This window comes from Oncorhynchus mykiss, chromosome 17 (genome assembly GCF_057628025.1).
Source record: "Oncorhynchus mykiss isolate SJ-2025 chromosome 17, ASM5762802v1, whole genome shotgun sequence".
In the NCBI taxonomy this organism is placed as follows: domain Eukaryota; kingdom Metazoa; phylum Chordata; class Actinopteri; order Salmoniformes; family Salmonidae; genus Oncorhynchus; species Oncorhynchus mykiss.
In genome coordinates, this window is record NC_143038.1 from 12,383,703 (window position 1) to 12,409,047 (window position 25,345).

General features: G+C 41.0%; 1 protein-coding gene across 3 annotated transcripts in view; it reads left to right on the top strand.

Annotated features, from left to right (window-relative positions):
• Positions 1–629: 629 nt before the first annotated feature.
• LOC110493701 (protein kinase C alpha type) overlaps positions 630–25,345 on the top strand; it is a 221,728-nt gene continuing 197,012 nt past the window's right edge. For 2 of the 3 annotated variants that reach the window (XM_036949696.2, XM_090204820.1), the window contains exons 1-2: positions 638–1,022; positions 2,027–2,058. In XM_036949696.2, the coding sequence (XP_036805591.1) occupies positions 856–1,022; positions 2,027–2,058 (199 nt within the window). In that variant the 5' untranslated portion in view covers positions 638–855. Of the gene's footprint in view, positions 1,023–2,026; positions 2,059–25,345 lie in introns of all 3 variants that reach the window. The other variant, XM_036949697.2, reaches the window with a different exon arrangement.

Genomic DNA, 25,345 nt, shown 5'->3' on the forward strand with positions numbered 1-25,345 from the left:
CCAGGAGGCCAAAACGAGATACTTGTGCAAACCAAGAGCTGCGAAACCACTGGTTGACTAAAACAAACAAGACAAACTGACACAAACAGACAGAAAGAAACCCAGGGGAAAAGTGGGGAAGATGGGTGACACCTGGAAGGGGGTGGAGACAAGCACAAGGACAGGTGAAACAAATCAGGACAGAAAAAGACTTTGAAGTGAGATTTTGCAGTTAAAAAAACATAGATAAGGTGTTGCCTTTGTAGGGCAGTACTGTTATTGTTATTTGTGATTGTAAACATTAGGGGAGGGTCATGTGAAAATATGACCCTCCCCCACAGTAAATGTCGAACTGTCCCTAATAAGCCATACATAACACATTGGATAAAAATGTGATGCCTATGATCAGTGCTTGACTTAGGTGCCGGTACTCATTTTGGCCGCTGGTTCTGTTTGAATTTAGGTGCAGGAACTCCATAATAGATACATTTTAGCCAAGTCACGCACTGACTATGATATGACTGATATGTAGTTTCTCTTCAAGTAAATAGTTTTAACCCAAACATTTGCCAGTATCTTTTACACCACTGGGTGACGCTCCAATCTTCCAAATTCCAACAGACAGTTGCCCTCCCACCAGGCGATTAACTGTAGTGACGTCAGCTCAAGTGAAAGAAGGAAGCAAAGCGCTCAGTGTGGAGCTGTCAGTAAAAGTAGTTGTAGCGACAGCAAGGGAAAGCCCATAGATAGAACAGTGTGTCCAGTTACAGTCTGACCGCCTCTCCTGCTCAGTGGCAAAAGACAGTACGCGTGGAAATACATTGGATTAAATAGGCATATACATTGGATAGAGAGGAATAACGTTGCTTTTTGACTATGGCTGATGTCACGCAATTCAACGAGGGGACCGGGGACTTCGCGAAAGGGTTTGCTCGTAAAGGAGCTTTGAGGCAGAAGAACGTCCATGAAGTGAAGGACCACAAATTCACTGCAAGGTTCTTCAAGCAGCCGACTTTTTGTAGTCACTGCACCGACTTTATCTGGTAAGCGCGTTTCCTCTCCAGATGGCCTCTGCCTGTTGAACATTTTGGAGAACTCCGCTGTCTTCTCAACCAGCTATTCTCTTGTCACTTTCCCTACATAGCTAACTGTGCTGCACCGTTACTTATAATTTTCTTACTGGAATGTTTGGTCTTCCACGGCAAAGCTGGACATCTTAAAACCAACATTTGACTATAATGTGCCTCGAAATGCAAGCCCAAAGAAAATGAATTCCTTCTGCCTACAGTGGGCTAGATACACTATACATTGTAACTGACAGCGCGCCTACTTTAATGTTTGTTACAAATTGTAAAAGTTGTATTTATCCTAGTCCTCGTGTTTTTGATAAATATTGAAATGCCAACGAAATGTAGGCTCTAAAACCGAAACAAGTAACAAGTGGTAACTATTCGGGATGTTGGGTGGTTGAAGACGCACCCATGTTGACCAACCTTCCTCTTCAAGGGGTTGTGTTTCCTTGACCATGTATTGATCGCTACAGAGAGAGAGGTCATCTTGAGTGAGTGAACATAATTTTATAGTTACGACCTATGGCCTCTAAAATACTCCCAAGTAATGTGTAATGATTCTTGGGAAACATCTTAACAGTTTAGGCTATTTGTTTTTCTCTTCTGACTGCAGCCTATCCTACAGTACCTTACTCGAGGTTTGCTTTGCAAAATATAGCCACCTGAAAAATAACAATATTAAAGGGAAGTCGACACCCCTCAGGCTTCTCATCCCCCATGTCCCCTCTTGCAAGATATGAAAGGTGCTCCCCCTTTCCTATTCATCCACACAGCATTTCAATGAGCTAGTATTCTAGATGTCTTGCCTCAATTTTGAGCTTAATATTCAACATTTCCCACCGAATAAGCCCTTAATTGAGACACACTTAGAAGTCTGGGAGACTGCTGCTGTCTCTGCTTGATATGGTAAACGTGTTTGTGTTTGTCAGTTTAATGCTATTTGTTATTTCATTCCTCACTTTCCTCTGTTTTCACAGGGGATTTGGAAAGCAAGGATTCCAGTGCCAAGGTAAAAATTAAATTGATTGACGTCCATTCACTCAGCTCCATTCCACCATGCAGTGTATACTCATTTGTGTGTTTTTTGTACTGCATTAATTCAAGAGGACCAGTCCATTTGACTTGCATTGACTAAAGAATGTTGCAATTCGCATTGGAGTTACTTACCTTTCAAAGAGTTTGAGAGATACAGGTAGGCAATGTTCCCATTCCCTCTAAGCTGCAAGGAACAGGCAGCTCCCATCAGAGTGCAGCACAGTCTTTTTTTCTTAAAGGGACAGTGTTGTAATTTGAGATGGTCTTGAATAAGCGAAGTAGCCAATAGGCAGAGGGGAGCATCATTTGTCTGATTCCGTGTAATAATGGCATGGGAATAATAATGCATTTTGTTTTGTAAAGTGGTTTCTTGCATCAGAAAACAACACACTTTCAGTCACCTCCTTGTCTGACGGACAAGTGGATAAACATTTGTCTTCAAAAGTACGCCTTAATTGAACACCAGAAAATTGACTGCTACTGTAGGCTTAATGGTAGAACAGCTATTTCCATATTATAATGTGATGGGATGAGTTTTTCTCCATTGTTTTTGATGGTAGACCACTCTGGTGGTGATCACATAGCCACAGTGGCTAACTGTTAAAACAGTAAATTAAAGCAGGTACAGCCTTAGTGTTCACAGTAAACATGTGGCGGAAGTTACACAGGATTTTCACAACTTTCAAATTTGCACCTGCATTGACTATAGAATGTTGTAATTTTTATTGGAGTTACCTTTCAAAGAGTTTGAGATCTACCAGTAGGCCTACATTTGTCTGTGCTGTTTGAGTATGATGTCTTCCTTACACACACACACACTGGAATATGAAGTCGTAAATAACAGAAAATAATGGTTAAAGTATCTGTGACAGCACTCAGAAGGTCTAATCACTCAAAGAAATGGCATGGATTGATGTTGACTGTTTTCTGTTTCCTTCCCAATCTCATTACCATGTCAGGTCGTTTGAAGCAGTTCTTTTAAAAAAAAAAAAGAAGAAAAAATAGTTATTTTTAAAAAGCCAATGACTCGCAACGTAGAGACTTTGAACTGTCATTACTCTCCGGGCATTTTTGTTTGAGGTCTCAGGAGTTTCTTCAAATGCACTTTGAGACTAAAATCATCTTAATTGGATTTATGCAGCTAATGCTAAGGGATATCTTGATGTTTAGTGGTTGTCTGTGTGATGAATTGATGGTCTACGATAAAAGAAAATATGGTTATTTATGATATCAAAGTGAGAACATTTACAATGCACTCCTCAGCTCTTGGAAAGACGGACCTAGATGTTTTGGGGACTACTTGCTAAACATTAAATGGAGAAATGAATGTGCATGCATTATTCTCAGCTGACTAACTAGACTGACATGAAATCAAATCACACATGGCAATCTCATGGATGCCAGAGTTCAAATAGGCCTTGTAAAGGAAATAGAACTACTTCTCTACAAAACCAAAGCCCCATGGGCCCCTGTCAAAAGTAGTGCACTACATAGGGAATAGGGTGCCCTTTGGGACTTAGAATAGTGTACTGTAGCCTGGCAGCGGAATCTGCTTGTGCTTCAACCAGGCTAGGTCAGAGGGGTTAATGGCATTCGCCTGTAGTTTGCCAAGTCTCCTTAGTCAGACTGGGTCTGTGTCTCTTCCATGTGCCATCAATACTCTCAAACTTCTTGTTTACCGATTCCCATCAGGGCATTACTCAAACCTGAAGAATGTCGGCTGTGCTCGTGCTGAGAAAAGATGAACTTTTGTCTCAAGAAAATGTTTTATCGAGGTACCAGTTACCAGGATTTATAAAAGGTTTCTAAGCTGTATATAGGCTATATATACTGCACATACACTGAGTGTACAAAACATTAGGAACACCTTACTAATATTGAGGATAACCCCCCTTTGCCCTCAGAACAGCCTCAATTCATCGTGGCATGGACCCTTCAAGGTGTCAAGTATTTCAAGGGGAAGCTGGCCCATGTTGACTCCAATGCTTCCCACAGTTGTGTCAAGTTGGCTGGATGTCCTTTGGGTGGTGGACCATTCTTGATACACATGGGAAATTGTTGAGTGTGAAAAACCCAGCATCATTGCAGTTCTTGACACACACAAACCCGTGCACCTACTACCATACTCTGTTCAAAGGCACTTAAATCTTTTGTCTTGCTCATTCACCCTCTGAATGGAGCACATACACAATCCATGTCTCAATTGTCGCAATGCTTAAAAATCCTCTTTACCTGTCTCCTCCCCTTAATCTACACTGGTTGAAGTGGATTTTGTTCGAATCATACTTTTTCCTATTCTTTGAAAGCATCGCCTGCATGGCTGCACTTCCAATGAACTGGCGTAACACCTGAGGAAAAACCCCACTCTCGTCCTTTCTCTAGAAGATTAAGAATGTGAGCAAAGCGGGAAGTTTTCCTAAGGAGTAAACAATTCATTAACAATACCGGTTGAACGCCAGTTAAGTATGTTGATTTGCGCTTAAGTGGTGTCCCCCTCGGATATATGCCATCCTCTGAACATGAATGGTAGTGTAATGTGGAAAGTGGTGATCTTGCCAGCCAGTGCTGAGAGTCCCTGCCTCATGGTAAGTGCTGTTGCTTCAGCCTGCCAGGATGATGTTAACCTGCGATCACTGAGCCGTTGGTTGAATGTGATCCGTTCTGAAAGGATGTCTTCTGAGAGCTGCTGTTAAATGGCAGGAAAATACATCCATTTGCTGGAGTACGAGGATAAACACGCGCCAGAGAAGGCTTTTTGATCTCTTGGGGGTTCAGAAGCCCCTTGTCTGGAATATGACTTATTTTATTGTTGTGGAGTGAGTGTGAGAGAGAGCGAAAGAGTGTGTGTGTGTGTCCAGGTTCCTGCATGCATGTGTGTATCGTAAGTTGTATGTACCCATACGTACGGATGTGTGTTGTACATAGACAAATACATAGATAATGCATCTGTGTGTGTGTGGAGCCTGTCTTCCAGGTCTTAGGAACTGCGATCGATAAAGACACTCCTCCATTTGTATGTGTGTCTTGGAGGTGCGATGCACTTTGCTCAGAGTTTTTTTTTCCTGGTGTTGGAACATTTGATTGTGAAGCCTGCTCGTTATTGAGTCAGGGCTAGGTGCTGCGGTGACATGTTTTTAGCTGTATGCCAAAGCACCATTGGTGAAGCCCCTTTTGTCTCTGTCTTGTCCTCTCCCTCTGGGTTCTGTCACCATCGCAGCATCGCTCGTGACTGTTATAGTCCTTATTGGTCATGTAGAAATCACAGTGCACTATTAAAGACCTACACCAAACCCCTGCATTCAGAGCATACTATAGATATGCATTAGAGATCTCAGCAACACTGTCGGTGCTAGCTGCTCTTTTCCCCTAGTAGGCTGTAGGGACTGATCTCTGTATCCATTCCATATACTTACTCAGAGAGCTGGTAGCAGTGGTTTTACAGCCACTCTGGAAAACACAGCATTCCCCCCTGTTATAAATCTGTTCCTGGGTCTACTGCTAAATAAATAATAGCCACCGTATCAAGATGAAGGCGAGGAGGTAACATCCCTGTTATTCAAAAGCTGAAGGTCCCACTTAAAAATACCTGTCATCTCATCAATTATTAAGGGACTCCTTGGAAATGGGGAGGCTCAAGTCAACGAGCAGGGAGGCTTCTGTTGAGTACAGACATGATACACCTATCCTATTGGGCTTTCTGTGCCGGCATGAAATTTGAAGTTGCATTGAATTTTCTGGAATTTGAAACTGTCTGGAATTAATTAATTTGTTGGTGATCAAATGTGAACTTGACATACTTGTTTCCAACAATTGTATGCGAGACATTAAAATGAGCTTGTGTCATATTCGTCTCCATTCTAAAACCATTAGCTACCAATCCCCCATGGATTATTTCATATCTAGTCTATTCAGACCAACTAAAGCAACATTGATGATTTAAGAGTTCAAGATCTCTCCCTATCGCTTCGTTATGGGAATCCCCATACAGTACATAGAGCTTGTCAGAAGCCTCAGCCAACAGAGAAATCATATTCACTAGCTAACACTCAACAAGTCATTTTCCTTGGTTTGTAAACTGACACCTCACGGTCACAGTTGAGCTATGCTGTTGTGTCATTCCCATGTTACTCGCCCACTCCAATTATAAGGTTGAGAAAATACGACCAAAGTAAAGGTGAAGGGTGAACAAGCCCTCATGTTTACCCAAGTGCAAGTAGTCATCATGTGAGATGGCATTTGTGCCAATTGTTACCCTCAGACAATCCTGTTTCTGTGGAATCCAATTCCGCAAGTTAACCTGCAGGCGTTTGTATTCATATCCCAATTACATAGGAATTGCTGTTGCCACATTGTCAACTTGTGCATGGCTCCACACCCAGCCTCTCTAAACTGTACCATTAAAACATGATAGCAGTCTTTCATCCAAATGGTAAGAATGTGGGTATTACCACTAATATTGAATGGAGGAGTTAGCGTAAGCATTCCATTGATGATTATTGGCCCAATTTAACATTTAAGCCCATCTAGGGACATCATATACTCTACCTAAGTGTATATCAATTGATTCTAAAATATAAATGACCATGGAGAAGTCTGCTTTTAGATCTTACATAGTCTCCTGGCAGGCTTGTCCATACATTATATATACATATATTGAAACCATGATAAACCAACCACAAAACCATTGGCTTCAAAACGACCTACCTCAGACGACTACCTTCTCTTCCATTATGGTTGGAGTATGGATGGAGAAATGGAGCCCAGGGAATAGTGTCTTCATGGAAGGCCATTGATGGTTTGAAGGGTTGAATGGGTCTTCTTTGAAAGGTGGTAGTGGATTTTTGCTCGATGCTTTCCAATGGTCTGTGGTGCTGGTGAGAGTGGAGGAATAATAGGTTTCTTCATGTGAGAGGAGCAGAGACCAATCTCCCAAGGGAGGGGTAGGAACAGAGCAATGCTTCTATGACTATGGACATGTAGTGTACATGAATGAGAGATGTGGATGGACAGTGTAATAGTGATGGCGCCACAAAATGGAGTCTTTTTCTCTCTTGTTTGAACTTAAACAGTCAAATTGAGTTAGATCAGTCCAATATAATACGTGAACAAATTTAGAAAAATATTTACATATAACAAAGGTTTCTAAGTCCTGTTCTCTCTATTCAAAAATGACTTAATACAACCAATAACCAGTGCACCACAGACAAACCAAGCCTGTGTGTCTCTGTTCACTTTCATTGTGTTTGCAGACCTGCTTAACCATGTTCAAACCAAACATTGACCCAGAGGAGACGTGATAACACACTCGCTCCCCTTCCCTGGAACCTCCCTCCTGTCCCATTGACGAACAGTGGCCTCTCAACCCGCTCTCATCTCATGCTCCGGGCTTGTTTAGACAGTGCTAAGGGAATCCTTGTGCACATCCTGTGTTGACAGAGGACGGAAAGGTCAACTCTACCCTGTGTCCTTACTTTTAGAGTTCGACCGATTTTATGATTTTTCACCGCCGATACCGATTTATTGGAGGACCAAAAAAAGCCAAGACCGATTAAGATATATATATATATATATATATATTATTTTTTATTTGTAATCATGACAATTACAACAATACTGAATGAACAATGAACACTTTTTATTTTAATTTAATATAATACATGAATAAAATCAATTTAGTCTCATAAATAATGAAACATGTTCGATTTGGTTTAAATAATGCAAAAACAAAGTGTTGGAGAAGAAAGTAAAAGTGCAGTATGCGCCATTTAAAAAGCGAATGTTTAAATTCCTTGCTCAGAACATATGAAAGCTGGTGGTTCCTTTTAACATGAGACTTCAATATTCCCAGTTAAGAAGTTTTAGGTTGTAGTTATTATAGGAATTATGATGTGTAGACTATTTCTCTCTATAGCATTTGTATTTCATATACCTTTGACTATTGGATGTTCTTATAGGCACTTTAGTATATTGAATGAATGATTACGAGCTTGCTGCTGCCTACCACCGCTCAGTCAGACTGCTCTATCAAATATGAAATCATAGACTTAATTATAATAAACGCACAGAAATACGAGCCTTAGGTAATTTAATATGGTCAAATCCGGAAACTATCATTTCGAAAACAAAACATTTATTCTTTCAGTGAGATACGGAACCGTTACCCATTTTATCGAACGGGTGGCAACCCTAAGGCTAAATATTGCTGTTACATTGCACAACCTTCAATGTTATGTCATTATTATGTACAATTCTGGCAAATTAATTATGGTCTTTGTTAGGAATAAATAATTTTCACACAGTTCGCAACGAGCCAGGCGGCCCAAACTGCTGCATGTACCAAGTCTGCTTGCACTGAACGCAAGAGAAGTGACACAATTTCCCTATTAATATTGCCTGCTAACATGAATTTCTTTTAACTAAATATGCAGGTTTAAAAAATATATATACTTCTGTTTATTGAATTTAAGGAAGGCATTGATGTTTCTGGTTAGGTACATTTGTGCAACGATTGTGCTTTTTTCGCGAATGTGCTTTTGTTAAATCATCACCTGTCTGGTTGAAGTAGGCTGTGATTCGATGATAAATTAACAGGCACCGCTTTGATTATATGCAACGCAGGACAAGCTAGTTGACGTAGTAATATCATCAACCATGTGTAGTTAGTGATTACGTGAAGATTGATTGATTGATTGTTTTTTCTAAGATAAGTTTAATGCTAGCTAGCAGCTTACCTTGGCTCCTTGCAGCCACAAGGTCCTTTTGATGCTGCACTTGTGTAACAGGTGGACAGCCTGCCACGCAGTCTCCTCGTAGATTGCAATGTAATCGGCGTCCAAAAAGGCAGATTTACCTATTTGTTATGAAAACTTGAAATCCGCCCTCAATAATCGGCACTGCCGATTTAATCGGTCAACCTCTACTTACTTTCCCCCGCAGTCCAACCAGGTGTGTTTTCTAGTCCTCCCATCACCCATAAGTTCCGAGGACTCCCATCTGCCTTCCCCTGTTTTGGAGTTGGTTCTCAGCCGTACATTTTTAAGCTTGTCTCAACTGATATTGCTGTACCGACTAGTTTCAGCGAGGCAGATTAGGTCTAGTTCTGGATTCAAAACATTCTCAATGGAGATTCTCCACTGAAAGTGCTATTTAGTCCAGTACTAGGCCTAATCTGGGTCTGTTCCTTAGTATCCAAAAACCTTTTATAGTATAGGTAGGTAGGTAGATTGTTATGCACTCTTCATTTGACTAGTTGGTCCTGTTGTATCTAGCACTCTCTCTCTATGCTTAATTTAGCCTGTACCTGTATTCTAACTGTACTTCTGCAAGGTACAGTTATTTATTTATTTTTTGTAACCGACGCTTTGTTAATATATATATATATATATATATTAGTTTAGAAATGTTTTGACCAAGACGAGTGACTGCCAGCCAGACTGTGTGCTGCTATGCTCTGACTCGCTGCATAATCAATAATCATTGGCGTCACACAAGTCCGTCTGCTACATTTTTATGGCACCATCAACCCTCAATGGGTTACGGTTGCATTATTTCTCCATGGTGCTGTCTTCACTGCAAATGATCTTCAGTATTCCATATACTCTTTCCCCGCCATATTTCCCCTGGGTTTACAAGGCCTTATATACTGTGTAATGAATACCATCTCTTCTTTGGGGATGTGTGATGGCTTTATCACAAAGTGCACCTGAAATCCCCTTTTAATGGACAGTGTTGGTACCAGTCAGTGAGGCAAGGTTAGAGGGAGAATTTGCCATAAACAGACCCACTGCTGACACCAGTCGACAGGCAGAAGCCAACTGTGTCAACCAACCAGGGTTATGTGACTTATGCTGGCATTTTGGAAAGCCAAACACATTGCCCTGTGGTGGAGCCAGCCCATCGCCTCGGAGGCTGTGGATTGGGGCTTTAATAATAGGTCTCTCCTCCCCTGGTGCTGAGTGCCAGAGAGCTTGGCCGCTACATTGCACTCTGCCTTGGGTAGAGCAGATGTAACCACCACTTCTTCCCTTCTCTCTCACTCCGCATTCTCTCCATTCCACAGCATCCTAAGGGAAATTATCAATAAAGCCCTCTGTTAGCGCCAGGCTCGTTCTTATTACTCTGAAAGCTAAGGTCATGACCTTGAATTATACCCAAGCTGATGATTCAGATTTTAGCTGCTGCTCATCACAATAGTGAAAGAGAATAGAGAGGGTTTTCTAGTAGAGCTTCTGTGTGTCTGTCTATGGGGTTAGTCCTCCAATCCATTCTGATGGCAGGGGGAACCGGGCAGATTAAAGGGACGCTGGCCCTGGGAGTAAAACCACTTAACCCCCTAAACCTTCCATTGGTACAGCCTCTGGATTCTCCATCCACCGTAAGCCACATAGAACCTAGACAATCCCTCCTTTCCAGCCCATGTATGCACACAGATGCAACAGCACCTCTGGCCCCTAGGGCTGAGCAGCAGGAACAGAGCGAACCTCCATTACATCCGTCATCCTGAGAGCTACTACAGTACCACCGCTAGATATCTAGGCCTGTATCAAAACCCTCCACGACTTACTTTAGTGCCAGGTACTAAAATGCTGTATATGGACTGTATCTAATCGTCAACTCACCACAACTCACTTTAGTGCCGGGCATTATTAAAATGCTGTTGACCTATATGGGCATTCTAATAACATAATACCTCGGTTTGAAAGCAAGGCAGCGACGTCATCATTTATTTTGTTCATACTAAAGTCAAATAGGCTATAAGCATACTCGAATGGGCTCAGAGCCAGGCTACAGGATCCATGTGTCATGGATTGTCTCTACTTTGTAAACGACTTGCCATCGCCACTGGTTAATCCAGAACATTTCCAGGGCTGTGTGGTTGGATTATGGCTTTAGATCCAACAAAGCTGCTGTGTCTGTCTTTGTGGCCATGCAGACATGGGGAAAGCCTGCTTAGCAGAGATCCCTTCAAAATAGCCCAAATATGTCAGTCCTACCGCTGTGTGCCTTTTAAACTAAACCAGACAGGCAGCACCATGCTGTGATGGGAGATCCCCAAAGAGTTGGAGCGATACCCAGCTACCCACACTGAGCAGAAATGACTTTACAAGACAAACGGCCATTTTGGATTTCCCTTAAAACCTCTGTTTTCGAAAATGTAGCTGTACCGCATCGAAATGAAACCTATCTGTTCCTATTGAATGATTTATTCACTAGGTGAAATGCTTTTTGATATGTGAACAGGGTATGTTAATATTTGAGAGGCAGTGAATTGTAGCCGTTTTGCATGCCAAACATGGCCAGATGTGTTGATGGAGAGACTATTTCAGAGGGATATGCTTTCAGGACTGAGCGCTTAATTATCTGCCTCTGTGCCAGAGGACGACCGAGAAATCGGCCATGCCGATTAAGTTTTCATAACAATCGGTGATTTGGCCTTTTTGGACGCCGATTACATTGCAATCCACGAGGAGACTGCGTGGCAGGCTGACTACCTGTTAGGCGAGTGCAACATCAAAATGACCTTGTGGCTGCAAGGAGCCAAGGTAAGTTGCTAGCTAGCATTAAACTTATCTAATAAAAAAACAATCAATCTTCACATAATCAGTTAACTAGTTAACTACACATGGTTGTTGATATTACTAGGTTAACTAGCTTATCCTGCGTTGCATATAATCAATGCGGTGCCTGTTAATTTATCATTAAATCACAGCCTACTGTACTTCAACTTCACCAAACGGTTAATGATTTAACAAAAGTGTTGTTGTTTTTTAAACCTGCATATTTAGATAAAATAAATTCATGTTAGCAGGCAATATTAACTAGGGACATTTTGTCACTTCTCTTGCGTTCAGTGTAAGCAGAGTCAGGGTATATGCAGCAGTTTGGGAAGCCTGGCTCGTTGCGAACTGTGTGAAGACCATTTCTTCCCAACTAAGACTGTAATTCATTTGCCAGAATTATGACATAGCATTGAAGGTTGTGCAATGTAACAGCAATATTTAGACTTAGGGTTGCCACCCATTCGATAAAATGCGGAACGGTTCCGTATTTCACTGAAAGAATAATCGTTTTGTTTTCGAAATTATAGTTTCCGGATTTGACAATATTAATGACCAAAGGCTCATATTTCTGTGTGTTTATTATAATTAAGTCTATGATTTGATATTTTATAGAGCACTCTGACTGAGCGGTGGTAGGCAGCAGCAGGCTCGTAATCATTTACTCAAACAGCAGCTCTTAGCAATGCTTGTAGCACAGCGCTGTTTATGACCCCAAGCCTATCAACTGCCAAGATTAGGCTGGCAATACTAAAGTGCCTATAAGAACATCCAATAGTCAAAGGTATATGAAATACAAATGGTATAGAGGGAAATAGTCGATGCGTCTTAACTACAACCTAAAACTTCTTACCTGGGAATATTGAAGTCTCATGTTTAAAGGAACCACCAGCTTTCATATGTTCTGAGCAAGGAACTTAAACATTAGCTTTTTACATAGCACATATTGCACTTTTACTTTGTTCTCCAACACTGTGTTTTTGCATTATTTAAACCAAATTGAACATGTTTCATTTTTTATGAGACTAAATTAATTTTATTAATGTATTATATTAAGTTGAAATAAGTGTTCATTGTTCATTCAGTATTGTTGTAATTGTCATTATTATATATAGTGTGTGTGTGTGTGTGTGTGTGTGTGTGTGTGTGTGTGCATGCATACAGTTGATGTCAGAAGTTTACATACACTTAAGCCAAATAAATTTAAACTCACTTTTCACAATTCCTGACATTTAATCCTAGTAAAAATTCCCTGTCTTAGGTCAGTTAGGATTGCCATTTTATTTTTAAAAATGTGAAAAGTCAAAATAATAGTAGCGTGATTTATTTCTGCTTTTATTTCTTTCATCACATTCCCAGTGGGTCAGAAGTTTACATACACCCAATTAGTACTTGGTAGCATTGCCTTTAAATTGTTTAACTTGGGTCAAACGTTTTGGGTAGCTTCCCACAATAAGTTGGGTGAATTTTGGCCCATTCCTCCTGACAGAACTGTTGTAACTGAGTCAGGTTTGTAGGCCTCCTTGCCAGCACATGCTTTTTCAGTTCTGCCCACACATTTTCTATAGGATGAGGTCAGGGCTTTGTGATGGCCACTCCAATACCTTGACTTTGTTGTCCTTAAGCCATTTTACCACAACTTTGGAAGTATTCATTGTCCATTTGGAAAATCCATTTGTGACCAAGCTTTCACTTCCTGACTGATGTCTTGAGATGTTGCTTCAATATATCCACATAATTTTCCCTCCTCATGATGCCAGCTATTTTGCAAGCCTCCCCCTTTTTCCTCCAATATAGTGATGTTTTTTATGGCCAAACAGTTCTATGTTGTTTTATCAGACCAGAGGACATTTCTCCAAAAAGTAAGATCTTTGTCCCCATGTGCAGTTGCAAATCTTAGTCTGGCAGTTTTGGAGCAGTGGCTTCTTCCTTGCTGAGCGGCCTTTCAGGTTATGTCGATTATAGGACTCGTTTTACTGTGGATATAGATACTTTTGTACCTGTTTCCTACAGCATCTTCACAAGGTCCTTTCCTGTTGTTCTGGGATTGATTTGCACTTTTTTTCAAAGTACGTTCATCTCTAGGAGACCAAACGCGTCTCCTTCCTGAGCGGTATAATGGCTGCGTGGTCCCATGGTGTTTATACTTGCGTACTATTGGTTGTACAGATGAACGTGGTTCAGGCATTTGGAAATTGCTCCCAAGGATGAATCAGACCTGTGGATGTCTACAAAGAGGCACTGAGTTTGAAGGTAGGCCTTGAAATACATCCACAGGTACACCTCCAATTGACTCAAATGACGTCAATTAGCCTATCAGAAGCTTCTAAAGCCATGACATAATTTTCTGGAATATTCCAAGCTGTTTAAAGGCACAGTCAACTTAGTGTATGTTAACTTCTGACCCACTGGAATTGTGATACAGTGAATTATAAGTTAAATAATCTGTCTGTAAACAATTGTTGGAAAAATTATGCACAAAGTAGATGTCCTAAATGACTTGCCAAAACTATAGTTTGTTAACAAGAAATGTGTGGAGTGGTTAAAAAACTAGTTTTAATGACTACAACCTAAGTGTATGTAAACTTCCGACTTCAAGTGTGTGTGTGTGTGTGTGTGTGTGTGTGTGTGTGTGTGTGTGTGTGTGTGTGTGTGTGTGTGTCTTTTAATCAGTATCAGCTTTTTTTTGGTCCTCCAATAATTGGTATCGGCGTTGAAAAATCATAGTCGCTCGACCTCTGCTCTGCACATTCATTCAAATCTTTTTTCGCCAGATAATTCCAGCATGGTTGGAATTGCATCCACTGACACCTGTATGGCATGAGATAATAACCCCCTGTTGATACCTGATTGATCCAAACCAGTTTCTCAGTATGGTGCTTTGAAGTGAGTAGGCTAGCAATCAAACCAAGAAGAGAGCCAGGGCTTTGATTGCAACCCTTGCCGGAAAAAAGCAGAATATTTGTTGTTGTTCAATCACTTTTCTCTTGGTTGTCAGCCTGAAATCAAAATAAAACAGTTGTTCTTGTTCACATACTTTTCTTCTCAGAGAGCGAGTGATGGAAAAAGGACGAGTAAGTGACAGAAAAGAGAGACTGGAGGAGAATACAGACAAGGCCCTTAGGACTGTCACCAGTGTCTACTCCACAGTATGCTTTGTACTCTCAATATTCCTACTCTAAGAATAATATTGACAATGTTACCGCTGGCATCATACACCAGATGACGTCATACATCAGATGAAAAGCTCCCTTTGCTGGACTGTTTTTCCACTAGCAAAGTGCCGGAAGCTTTCCCACACTAATCCTTGGAGCCAGGTCCTTTGATCTTGTTGCCTTGTCCATTGAGAAGATGTATCTGGACAGTACAGCTCACATCCCAAAGGAAAGAGGCTGCTAGGTCTGGACTATGTTGGTGGGGGGACTTTAGAGCTTCTGTCATACGGTTATGACTTGGCAGGCTGATCATAACAGAATCAGGTTGACAACACACAGCTAACGCCAGTGGGAATCATAAGCATACAGGATGAATGGGAGTGTTGACTATGTCATGTGTCCTTATTTGCCATTACTGTTCCGTGTCACGTCATGTCTAAGAACAGACCTATTCACGATAATCCACAGGTTCTCGTGCTAAAATATAGCCAGATTAAGAATCTGTAATCAAATATTTATTAAATTGTACTTTTTAAAGTTGCAACGTATTTTTGGGGGGGTGACCTGACAAAATTCACATAGAAATGCGAGACATCTGTCATTCTCATTGAAAGCAAGTCTAAGAAGCAGTAGATATCTTATATGTGTGCTATTTCTATGCTTCCCATTCTTATGTTTAATTTTTACTTATTTTACTTTTAAGTTTTGTACACCAGCTTCAAGCAGCTGAAAATACAATATATTGGGTTATGAATATATATTTCACAGCGGTTTAGATGGTACAATGATTCTCTACACTATACTTGCTCTTTTTGTCACACAAACTGAAATGGGCCAACTACTAGACTTTTAGCAACCAGGAAATGGTGTAGCGATTTCTGCGGAGTGCATCTTTAACTATTATATTAAGTTGTTTTGAACTGCGAGCTACCAAGATGCTTTCTGTCTTTTCAATGGCTATTTTGCTTATCGCTCACCAGTATTGTGTTGTGCCAGACAAAGAGATGCATTCAACATTGAAGGTGTCATCCAATTTGACTCTTATGTTTACATGGTTTGTGCTTGTATTAAATTAATGTTGTTTGCGGAGCAAAATGACTCTAGGGTAAATAGAACAGACACACTCCACTTGTGGTAACTAGGGAGACGGACACTTCATTGTAACCTGCCAATGTCAACACCTCTTATCCTCTAGATCCATAGGCTTTCTATAGAAAGTGCTAATGGATGCTATAGCTACAAATGGGTGCTATAGCTACAAAATGACTCTAGAGTAAATAGAACAGACACACTCCACTTGTGGTAACTAGGGAGAGGGACACTTCATTGTAACCTGCCAATGTCAACACCTCTTATCCTCTAGATCCATAGGTTTTCTATAGAAAGTGCTAATGGGGGCTATAGTTACTGTATTTGCAACTGTCACTTGAACCATAATTCACATAATATGACCTTACCTCACTTAGCTCTGACTTGGTCTGAATGTTGTGACGTTTTGTAGATAAAACTGGCTTGCTTTAAAGATGCATTATGCAGAATCGCTTCTCCATTTCCTGGTTGCTAAAATTTAAATAGTTAGCCTAATTTTAGTCTGTGACAAAACAAGCAGTCATTGTGCAGACAATCATTGTACCATCTGAACCGCAGTGAAATATCTTTAACGTAATCAAAGATACTGTATTTTTAGCTGTTTAAAGCTGGTGTACAAAACCGAACGTAAAAGACACAAAAACTAAACTTAAGAACATGAAGCATAGAAATAGATTACATGGAACAGATCTACTGCTTCTTAGTTTTGCTTTCAATGAGAATGACAGGTCTATAATACACATTTCTATGCGAATTTGGTTGGGTCGCCCAAAATGTTACATATTGTAGCTTTTAAGTAAATTATTGAAGTGTAGGTTAGGCGGCTTAGAGCATATCATGCTGCTATTCAGCTGCCTGCTCTAACAGCAGCTTTTACTGTAAATAAAGTGAATCGATTGTTTTTTTTTATACTACGTGGACTTCATCAATGATGAAGAATCCCTTTTGGGATTATGAGGGTTTAGCACTCTACTCATGATCAAATGTTTTTCCCGAAATCCTGGTTGGAGGATTCTCGAAATCAGGAAGGAATAAGCAGGAAATCCGGGCTCCTCATAGCAGGATTTATGGAAAAACGGGGAATTTATTGAAAGTTCCAGGCATTTTGCAACCCTAATCAATGCCACGAGTAAATCCATCTACTCAATCTGAGTCTCTATGACAACATGAAGTGACACGCACAAAATGTCCCACTTCTGCGCGCAGGGCACTTGGCGGCAGCTGGATTTTCCTTACACCATTTACCGTTGACCCGCCGCCTACATGAACTGAGCAACAACTTCCATTTTCTAGAGCATTCTGGAGCTCCCATGCTATGTCAATGATCATTTCTCCCTGTCATTCCCGGACCCAGTAAGTCTTAACCAGGCTCTCTCAGGACTTAGCTTCTAACGATGCTCATCTATAATGTTTTCTAGTGGATCTATACAAAGCGTCTCAGAGTAGGAGTGCTGATCTTGGATCAGTTTTGCCTTTTTAAATCATAACGATTTAAGAGAGGGCACCTGATCCTAGGCCAGCACTCTTACTCTGCGAAGCTTTGTGAATACGGGCCCTTGTTAAAGCATAGCTTATTTTAATAGGATTCTAGCCATCCACTTCATAAAGCTGTCATGGCACGTAAAGGGGGAAATTGGAGAGGTAAAAATACCCCGTGTTGGTGCAGAGCTATGATGGCTGGGGAACTTTAACACTAGAACAGCTGGGCCTCTAGGGGACCTGCCTTCAAGCTAATGAGCAGCCGTTCTGACTGCAACATTCTAACAGAGTAATACATACATTTCATTATTAGAATACACATTTTATTTCAAATAACACAATAGCATTTTCATTAGTTTGTTACTGTATGTCAAAACAAAAACCACCAAAATTCAAGTGTTCATTTCATTTTTTTTGTGGAGTGCCTTTTTGTTACAACAGAAACCAAATGTGTTGGAACATGGTAACGGCTTCTTTTAATACTGATAAAAGAAATAGCCCAACCACCAAGACGCACGGTCAGCAAGACTCACGGTCAGCAAGACGCACGTAGCCTAAACATCATTATAAGTGGCCTTGATAAATAGTGAAAATCATCACAAAGCAAAAATGTCATTATAATGAATAGAAGTGTCTATGACAGTAGTCAATTTTTTTGTCAGCTTGTGCTTACATTGTGTGCGTCTGTAGTGCGTAATAGTGTCCCTGCCGTCTTGTCATTTCTCAGCACCGTTGTGCAGTACAGCGGCTGTGCAAGTGCTTTATTTTGTACAGAGGGAGCTCCCGATTCCCTTTGTTCACGGTGCCGGCCAATGTGAAGAGAATACATTTGCCAAAGTATGGTTCCACAAGCCTCCTCCCCATATTCTCTGGCATTCGCTCACCTGCTGCCCGACGTGGATATTTTCCCAGATGTGGAATGCCATTCAGCAGTTACAATTACACTGATTAGACTGTTTGGATTCCGTGGACTGATATAGGGTGCGTACCATTTTGAGATTATAATTAGAACAGATTGAGCCAGTTAAGATCAATATTTCTTGGTATAATGCTAGGTATACTCTGATGCTTTTTTTTTATCTTTGAGAGGGGGAATCCATATTGAGCCAGGTTACCCTTGAACACAGATCTAAGTTGAACTCAGGCCTGTAGTAACGTCATTTAATTGGTCAAATATGTCGGCCTAAATAACTGATCATTCACAGTCTTCCACGTTATAATCAGAAGGTAAGACATTAGACATGGTCTCAGTTGGAAATGTTCTGTTTCACCAGAGGCCTAAGCTCAAATCATCAGTATCAGTCAATCGTAGCGCTGCGTGTGCCTCACTGTTGTCACTTCCGCTGACCTTTTCAGTAATGGTCCTCTATTGAGCTGATCCAGGAACTGCTCTCATCTCGGGTTCATGTATCTGGAGTGGTATGTAGTGTTCTCAAGTGGTCCTAAGAACCTTTTGGGAGTGGAACAATGGCATAGTCGACGATGGTGTAGCTGTGTTAGGCTAAGCTTCTGGGAGAGGGTAAAAAGGAGAAATACTTTGGGCGCTTTTGTTGCAGGGAGAGAACATTTTAAGTGAAACTGAAAGAAGGTGAAAAGGGGCTTTTATGAGCTCATGTTGGCCAAGATACCTTATTTTATGTAATTCCCCTTAATTGCCCCCGATTTTTAAACTCAAATGTCAAATCAAGACTGTATGCTACATCAAGTAGGGACCAGTTGAGGATTAATATTGAAATCCTCTCTTGATGGGTTCATTCGCTTCACCTTTTCCATATTTTCCTAAAACTGAAATGTTCCTTTTTAAGCCTATGTGTCCAAATGTACGACAGCACATTGTTCATCAAGTCCACAAACTTATCACTCTAGCTCCATTTGACAGATTTAGATGTACGGCTTGTTCGGAGATGAAAGAATTGCACATTTGGCTGGAATGTATAGAGGATTTAGCTCCATACAGAAGTACATCTGAGCATGGTGTACCTTTTTCTTTAAAGACAGAGGTTAGCTGTAACCACTGTAGGGACTAAAGAGGATCACTATGACTACTGTGTTAACAGCTAAAGAAGGCAGCTATGACCGCTGTATTAGGAGCTAAAGAGGGCAGCTATGACCGCTGTATTAAGAGCTAAAGAGGGCAGCTATGACCGCTGTATTAAGAGCTAAAGAAGGCAGCTATGACCGCTGTATTAAGAGCTAAAGAGGGCAGCTATGACCGCTGTATTAAGAGCTAAAGAGGGCAGCTATGACCGCTGTATTAAGAGCTAAAGAAGGCAGCTATGACCGCTGTATTAAGAGCTAAAGAAGGCAGCTATGACCGCTGTATTAAGAGCTAAAGAGGGCAGCTATGACCGCTGTATTAAGAGCTAAAGAAGGCAGCTATGACCGCTGTATTAGGAGCTAAAGAGGGCAGCTATGACCGCTGTATTAGGAGCTAAAGAGGGCAGCTATGACCGCTGTATTAAGAGCTAAAGAAGGCAGCTATGACCGCTGTATTAAGAGCTAAAGAGGGCAGCTATGACCGCTGTATTAAGAGCTAAAGAGGGCAGCTATGACCGCTGTATTAAGAGCTAAAGAAGGCAGCTATGACCGCTGTATTAAGAGCTAAAGAGGGCAGCTATGACCGCTGTATTAGCAGCTAAAGCGGGCAGCTATGACCGCTGTATTAGCAGCTGTAACAGCAACTGGACTAGGTTGCTTGCTTCCTCAGCCTTTTACCACACAACCTACCTAGTTAGGAACTCTAATTTAGCTTATTTACTGGCAGTGCGATCCCAATATGGGGAAATGGCATCAGGAATTAAATTCATTTAAATGAAAATGGGGCATATGGAGATATGGAAATAACCTACAAGGGCATTTATTAGCAATCTGTTTGTGATGGTAATGCAACATTGTGTTGACTAATATTCACCGAACAAGCAGAGAAGATTGAAACCAATTATGCTTCCCACGCTTCCAGAAGTCACAGCGATGCCATTTCCATGTTATCTGAAACTTTGGCCTGTGAGCCTAAACAACAACAAGCTGCCAGCCAATTAAGTTAACATGTTTAACCTGAAAAGTACATATTTGTCAGAGCCTCGCTCTACCACAGGCTGTAACGTAAACTCACGTAAACCCGTACATCGCCTAGGTCCGTACAATTGCCCTTATTTTAGCGCCCCAAAAAACGTTAAACTTCCAGATCAACTGTAATGTCAATACCATTGTAAAGCACAATTTCTCCCCTTTCCAACAAAATCAATTACATGACCTAAACACTGCCCGTTTCTGCATAAGCAGGCAATGAGCCCCGTCGGGTCTTTTTAAAAATGGCGGGTGGGGAAGCGAAACTAATGCGCGATAGTGAGAAGGAGAGAATTGCTTTTTTTCACTTGATCTGTCCAACTTATCACCTTATCGCCTCTAAAATGTAAATAAAACACTATAAAGAGTTTATATATTGTATCATTACATACCTATTTGAAGGTTTGTGTCGAATTTGAATCATTTTTTTTAGGGTGGTGCTAAAGTGATCTTAGAAGTAAACAGCTGCTTTGAGAATGATGATCGCATGCAATGATGACAAAAAATGACGAGATATCCCCATCACTGTCCATTTCTTGTTTTTAAACGATGAGAGAAGTGCTACACCTGGTGAAGAGAGATTGTAAGACATAAATAGTTGCTTTATGCGTGCTGTATATTACGACATGACACGTCAAGATGTAACGGAGGGTCAGTACTATAGAGCCATTACCATGTCGATCAACGCTTGAATAGAAGCCTAGTTCACACCCCCGCTTTTGAAGTCAACACAGTCACTACTGTCCCATTAGTTTTCTTTGTAGCCTCGTTTGAATGTCGCGGTTAAGCACATTTGTACGGAATGGGGTGAGTTTACGTTAGCTGACACTGAAGCTGAGGTGGAGTGACGGTGCTATCTGGTTGACTATAGCATAGTGTAGCCTACAGTATCATAGCGTTGCCTACAGTAGCATTAGCTAGCATAGCGTACAGTAGCATAGCCTTGACTTGCCTTTCCTAGCTTAGCACTTGCACTGGAGCCTGCTCTGTGACATTCCCAAGTATTAGCGGTGGCAAAAGCCAGGCGGAGGAGGAAGGAACGTTGTTGTGTCTGTTTGGGCTGATGTCTGTTTAATGTCAAACTCTTAATTTACATCTGTTAACTGAACTAGAATAGAGTTTGCTTTCTCTCTTTTTGTATTGTTCTCTCTGTTTCGCCTATAACTTTAACTTTTTTTTAATAATATAACATGAGCTTTTACACTTCTTCAATCATAACGGCCTAACAAATGTTTCCTGCCATACATTTGTTGAACAAATGCTTCTATGCCGTTCTCAAAACACTCTTTAAGGGGTAAATGCCACAGACAATTGCATAGACTGTGGTTGGCTTCCCCTTTTGATTTATTTTACCGTCTCAGATCTAGCCCCACTAATTGCCCTGATCAGATTGTAAAGAGTTGCTTATGTTTGTGTAACTAGGGCCCAGAGTTTTATTTTTTTCCTGGCCAGGTCACATGGTCAAGAACAATTAGGGTGCTGACTAAGTATAACCAGTCATTTGATGTCACTCTCTAGTCTCCATCCATATGAAATGATGCAAGTTAGATAGATGAGTGCACCCATCTAATCAGTCATAGATCTGGCAGCATCGCATGCAACATGGATCCGAGCGCTAAAAATGTGTTAGACTGTTAGCCCACTTAGCAACTAGGAGGATCAGGATGCTTTTAACATGGAGAAATTAGTTATGTAATCCCTAGGAGGTGCAGCCTGGCCCTTGGACATTAACACAGGGATTAGTGGGGGTATTACTGTCTGAATGCATTGCAGGTCTATTAGGTAGATGATGGAGTGCAGACTAATGTGCCAGACCCAAAATGACAATGTAATCTTGACTTTAATTGCCTGTATTTTTGTTTTGATAATGTTATAATCTAATGAAAGAACACGGATTTATCTAGAATAGGAACAGGGAGAGTCGAGTTGAATCTCTTTAATCCTCAAATCCCATTTTCGTGTGGATGATATGGTACAGTGTAATGCATTGGTAAGTGGCTGTTCTTATTATTATGTCTGCTACGCAGATTATTTTAGCTGGAAATGATGTTAAGCAGCCACAGACAGCCATGTCAAAAGAATATGCAGCGAAGAGTATAAAGCACGTGTCAAAGATCCTTCTATTATGTGTTATAGGCCTACATGCATGGTGTTGATTCAACTCAGTGGGAGTTATTCTCATTGTGTGGTTGATTTATGTTTTTTTCAGTCTGCTTTATTGTTGAAGAACTCCCGGCTCTCAAAGGAAGGATATATTTCATCGGAAAAACAGTTTTAGGGCTTCTTTCATTTTCTTTTCACATTAAATGACTGTGACAGGCTGTGCTTTGCAGTAATTTCCTTCTTTGAACCTTAAATACAAATTGAATTTGTATCATTTTTTTGTACGTTGTTTTTAAAGGCCTAGGGTGGTTTTTCTTCCCATGTGGCGTTATCCATTTGGACATGATCCTGGAACTTGTTATCTCTGCATCTGTGATATGTGCACTATGGTTGCCAAGGCAGCGGACTTGGCTGGTCCATGTTGAGTGGTTGAGTCACAAATGGCACCGTCTTCCCTATATAGTGCACTACTTTTGACCAGTGCCCACTATGTAGGGAATAGGGTGCCATTCGTGACGCAAGCAGTGTGCCCTCCCAACTGGTACTAGGAAGAGACGGGGTCCAAGCCAAGCCATAGGGAGGATACAACACTGCAAAGGCATGTCATTTTCACACCAACATAGAACATATGGGGATTTTATTGATCATAGTCATAGAGGGTCGTAATTCTTAAGTCCGCCTGCTTGCAGGTCTAAGAATATTTTGATTGGTTCCCAGGAAGCATTGCGTCCCAGACCATTTCTCATTTCTCTCACTTGATTGCTTCCCAGGAAGCATTGCGTCCCAGACCATTTCTCATTTCTCTCACTTGATTGGTTCCCAGGAAACAATTTCTAATTTCTCTCGTTTCCAATCGCGACTTGCCATCTGAACAGCGTCTTATTATGGAACCACAGTCTTGTTGTTGTGAAGGTTGAAATAAGTAAAGGACAATGCCATGGGTAGACATTTCGGAAACATGTTTGCAGTCAGCACAATGTTCACCTGTTATTGACAGGAATTGAAAAATTCCTCTGGATTTGAATTGTCAAGTTGTCTTTATCAGTTGAGGTGTGGTTTGAGGCGTCAGCCGCTTCCATCCTTTTGAGCCAATCTCATTCTGCATGGATTGATGCAAACTCTCTTGGCTGCATGGCCTTGAGGGAGACAATATTAGCACATTGTTTGACATTTTCTACATTGTGCATCCACAATTCTGATGACAAGCTGCAGTTAGTCTCAAACATACACTTTATTCACTTAAAACTAACACAAATACTGCAATTGCTGTCTTCCAAGTTTTCATTTGAGTCATATGGTTCATTAACTTAAAATTGGGATTTTATGCAATTTGAATTTAAATATATATATCTCAACGTGTCCACATTCAGCTGTATACATATTTGAAAGTATGTGTTGTTATCAGGCTTCACATATTCAACTGAATTCTTGTTTCATTCTGAGTACTGCTCTATGCATACATTCAACATCAAGAGTCCCTCGCCCTTACATTCACTGAACACCCACTCTCAGAAAACATTACCGAGTAACTATCAACCCATTCCCCTGTTATTTCCTTGAGAACTCTGCCTCTCTTTCCTCTGTTAATGTCTCCAGCCCAATCTAATGGGCTATAAGCTTCAGCCTTGATTAAACTGCATCTACCATCACATTGGCCTGGACAGAACACACAGGGGGTGAGATGGAGACATTTCTCTTCGTGTGTGTGTGTGTGGGGGCGGGGGGGGCATTCCCTCTGAGCCATGGAGCTTATGGAGTCGCTAATAGGAACTGTCACACTGTTCAAAACGTCACACCCAATGACTCCAGTGGAAATGAAGCCATAGTCAACTCTCAGTTCAACCTAATAAAATTTAAAAAAATGTATTTTAAGAATCTTGTGATCCTGGTTTTGATTACTGCTGAGTAGAATGTGTCAGTGATGGATATATGAAGAGATCAACGCATGCTACACCCATAGGGCGGCGCGCAGTTGGCCCAGGCTCGTCCGGGTTAAGGGTTTGGCTGGGGTAGGCCGTCATTGTAAATAGGAATTTGTTCTTAACTGACTTGCCTAGATAAATAAAGGTAAGAAAATAAAAATACATTGTTACATTAGTAGTAAGGTTACTACTAACACGGTAGTAGTTCATGTTCTATACATATTGCAGTTGGGTATCTATGTTTAAATGATGCAAAATAAATGAGCATACAAAGTACATTCAGTAGATTTGCACTCGTCAAACAGCGCATTGGATTAGCGACCTCGTAGAAGCACACTGGATTTGCTTCCACGAGCGACAGAACTGAATCAGTAGTGGAGATGTTACGCATGTCTCATTTTAATATTCCAACGGGTTGGTACTGCGTTTTAAACTAACTTTGTGACATGGAAAGTGAGTGATGCATATTGCAGGAGTATGAAACCGGTAAGGCCTTCGGGAAGGCGTTGAACAACGTCAACAAGGTTGTTGTTTTGCACAAGCATGCGGTAGTGCGAGTGGAATTTAGTGTTATAGATGTGTCAGTGAGGTGAAATGCGATCTTGTTTTCTCTCACCTCCTGACCACAAAACATCATAGCACTCCCACTCCAGCAGGGAAACTGAACTGAGCCTTTGTTTGTCTCTGGACTTAGTGCTATGCTTTGTAACCACGGATAATGTATGAATGAAAAAGTTATTACATCTGTTTTTTTGTGTGTTTTTTTTGCATTCATAGGCTTATGTGACATGGGGCTTTTAAGATGTCCAAAATGTATTACCTCTGTGTGGGTAGGCAAAGGACCAAATGCAACCGTCTAACAGTCTGAATGACAATATCAAATGCTTGTT